At 35.2% G+C, this 3,523-nt stretch overlaps 1 protein-coding gene across 1 annotated transcript; it reads left to right on the top strand.

Annotated features, from left to right (window-relative positions):
- Window positions 1-1,815: 1,815 nt before the first annotated feature.
- Window positions 1,816-2,739, top strand: Or4a77 (olfactory receptor family 4 subfamily A member 77). The gene has a single exon (NM_001000623.1). The coding sequence runs from the start codon at window positions 1,816-1,818 to the stop codon at window positions 2,737-2,739; it is 924 nt and encodes a 307-aa protein (NP_001000623.1).
- The last annotated feature ends 784 nt before the right edge of the window (window positions 2,740-3,523 follow it).

The raw sequence follows: 3,523 nt of genomic DNA, 5'->3' as shown, positions 1-3,523 counted from the left end.
AATTTTATGATACATTAATAAAACCAGAGTCATTATTTAGAGCAGTTGTAGTATTCTATTTCTGATTAGAATCATTAATGCCATGAATATAAACTTAGAGATTGGTTTTTCAAATGTAAAAAACAAAAACTATAACAGCATCATAAAAAAGTTAGTTTTCAACTAAGTACTGTAGACTATGAGACTGGAAAAACTCTTAAATCATGTTGTTTAACTTATAGTGTGCTAGATGAATCATGTTCATAACATGAATAAACATAAATGCTCCATAACCATGTCTCCACACAATAGTTATGAGGTTTTCTTTGAGTATTCTGTGTTTGGAGATCTGGACTTTGAAATTCTATTTGAAACCCTCAGGACCTAGGAAGCATCACTATTATTCTCTCAGTTTCCATTTCTCCTTCCCCATCACTAGTTTATCACATGAGCTCTGAGAAACAAAGCTTCACTACTGGTGCAGAGAGAAAGGACATCTGTGGGTAAGTTCAATTCACGTAAAAGGACTTGAGCAATTATGGTTCATTTGCATTTGTTTAATATAATAATATTTAATAATTTTTAATAATAATAATAATGATGAATGTGAGAGACAGTGATGAAATGTTCAAAATTCAAAATTGCAGGTCCTGAAAACCCTAACAATCAGAATCAGATAATGTAACTGTTGCAGATAGTACCATGTAAAATTATGCTCTAGCTATGTGATATAGTTCAAAACCAGTCTTTTGAGACTGTGTCAAAGATACTTAAAGAATAAAAGTCTTTTAAAGTGTACAGTGTCTATATATAAGAATTACAAAATAATAGCATTGTGAGGATGCTTCCAGGCCAGTGAAACTTTGGATAATACACAGATCATATTGTGGCATTTTCTCCTAAGATATTAACATTGAACACGGTATATATACTAGAATATGGTCTTATTGTTTATTGATATCACCACTTTGCAGGATTATTAAAATGAATAAGAATTCTGTATTTTGTAATGCAACATATTTATTTATTTATTTATTTATTTATTTATTTATTTATTTATTTATTTATTTATTTATTTTCCAATCACTGCCCAAGTTCCAGTCGCACCCCCCCCCCCCCAGGATCTAGAAAGCATCACTATTACTCTCTCAGTTTCCATTTCTACTGCTCCATCCTTCTTCCCCACATTCTTCCTTTTCTCCTGTGAGACAGTAGACACTCCCTAGGTGTTCACCCAGCCTAGCACATCAAGTCTCTGCATGTTTAGGCACATCTCTTCTCACTGAACCTGCACAAGGGAGCCCTGTTGGGGAACATATTCTATAATCTGGCAATAACATTAGGAACAGACCTTGCTCAAGTTATTTGGGGACCCACATGAATACTAGGGTTAGAGAGATGGCTCAGAGTGTAAGAGAAATGACTGTTCTTCCATAGGTCCTGAGTTCAATTCTCAGCAACCATATAATGACTCACAATGATCTATAACGTTATCTGATATCCTCTTCTGGCAAACAGGTATACATGCAGATAGAGCATTCATATGCAATGCGCTTTTAATAATCAGATTTAAATGTATTAATGATCATGATTCTTTTGCACTTCTGTATCTAAATAAGCTATTTTGAATAAAATCCTAATATCTACAGAATTATTAGACAGAACTATGGAAATACTTCAAGATGAACTAAACAGATGGTTACAGAAAATTTCCGAGGTTGAATGGAAGATATGAATGCAGATGTATTTCCTGGCAAAATGGAAGTCTAGGTTTTGGTTAGGCAAGTCTGCTTTCCTGAGCCGTTCTCACTGAAAAAAGCCTCATTTGAAGAGTAAATGGGACAGAAAAACAATGTTACTGAGTTTATCCTCCTTGGTCTCACTCAGGATCCTGCTGGGCAAAAAGCTTTATTTTTCATGTTTTTCCTCATCTACATTGTGACAATGGTGGGAAATCTGCTCATTGTGGGGACAGTGATTGCCAGCCCCTCATTGGGCTCCCCAATGTACTTCTTCCTTGCCTTTCTCTCACTCATGGATGCTGTTTATTCTACTGCCATCTTGCCCAAGTTGCTTACAGATTTACTCTGTGATAAGAAGACCATTTCCTTCACAGCTTGTCTGGTTCAGCTCTTTGTGGAGCACTTATTTGGTGGTTCTGAGGTCTTCATTTTGGTGGTGATGGCCTATGATCGCTATGTGGCCATCTGTAAGCCACTGAACTATTTGACTATAATGAATCGACAGGTTTGCATTCTCTTATTGGTGGTGTCCTGGGCAGGAGGATTTGCACATGCTCTGCTTCAAGTGATCTCTGTGTATTTACTTCCTTTTTGTGGACCCAATGTCATTGACCACTTTGGCTGTGACATGTACCCACTGTTAGGACTTGCATGTACTGATACCTACTTCCTTGGACTCACTGTAGTTGGAAATAATGGAGCAATGTCTATAGTGGTCTTTATCCTCCTCCTTGTCTCCTATGGAATCATTCTAAACTCTCTTAAGGCTCACAGTCAGGAAGGGAGACGCAAAGCCCTGTCTACCTGCAGCTCCCACATCATGGTTGTCATCCTCTTTTTTGTTCCTTGTATTTTCATGTATGTTAGACCTGTGTCCAACTTTCCAATTGATAAATATATTACTGTCTTTTATACAATTTTTACTCCCATGTTGAACCCTTTAATATATACCTTGAGAAACTTAGAGATTAAAAATTGTATGGCAAAGCTGTGGGGTAAATGTTCACTAAAGACATAAAAAGAGCTTCTCCTCACTAAATATGCTAGGATTGGTAATGAGACATTCCATTTTAAAATTTGGCAGTTTGACTTCAGTGTTTTACATGTGTACTAACACTTGACTTCGTGAGAAGTTTGTTATTTTATGAATACAGTGGATACAAGCCTAGTGTTCCTGGTACTCCTGGTTTTGTCTCTTGCTACTGAAGTTGATGATATCCTCATCTTTTTTGGCCATGCCACTTTTTTCATTCTGTATGATATCTTTGCTTTTTGTCCAATTAACAATAAATTGTACTTCTAGTATAATTTTATTGGTGGGTTATGTTTTATAGCTCTGTGAACTATTTATTTTTATATATCATAAGCTGTCTTGTTTGTCAGATTTGTTTCACTATGGGCATTTATTTCGATGAACACAAACCTATAATTTTTATGAATATTATTTTATAAAAGTTTAAATAATGTTTAGTATTTATCTAGAAAATCATTGCTGTTTAAAATTTACATATTTTGTTAAGAAATATATATGCATCTGTATGCCAAGCCAAGTGTGAAAAGTACCATGCCTGGCAGGTACTATTTAAGAAAGACAATTTATTAAGTAAAGGAGAGAAAGCCATTAAGCAAAGCTCCTGAATGCTTTGTTCTTAGGTCACTGACTTCAGACTCTTGCTTCAGTTTGAGCACTGACTTCCATTCATGATAGACTACAAGTGTAAAATGAAATCCTTTTCTCATCAGGTTGCTTTAGTTATGGTGTTTTATCACAACAATGTAAATTTAATTAAGGCAAAATAATT

Source organism: Rattus norvegicus, chromosome 3 (assembly GCF_036323735.1).
Source record: "Rattus norvegicus strain BN/NHsdMcwi chromosome 3, GRCr8, whole genome shotgun sequence".
NCBI lineage: Eukaryota > Metazoa > Chordata > Mammalia > Rodentia > Muridae > Rattus > Rattus norvegicus.
Note: the sequence above shows the minus strand (reverse complement) of the source record. Positions and strands in the feature narration are given on the sequence as shown.

Excerpts from the sequence above, each read along its gene's own strand:
- Or4a77 (NM_001000623.1), top strand. The coding sequence starts at position 1,816 with ATGGGACAGAAAAACAATGTTACTGAGTTTATCCTCCTTGGTCTCACT.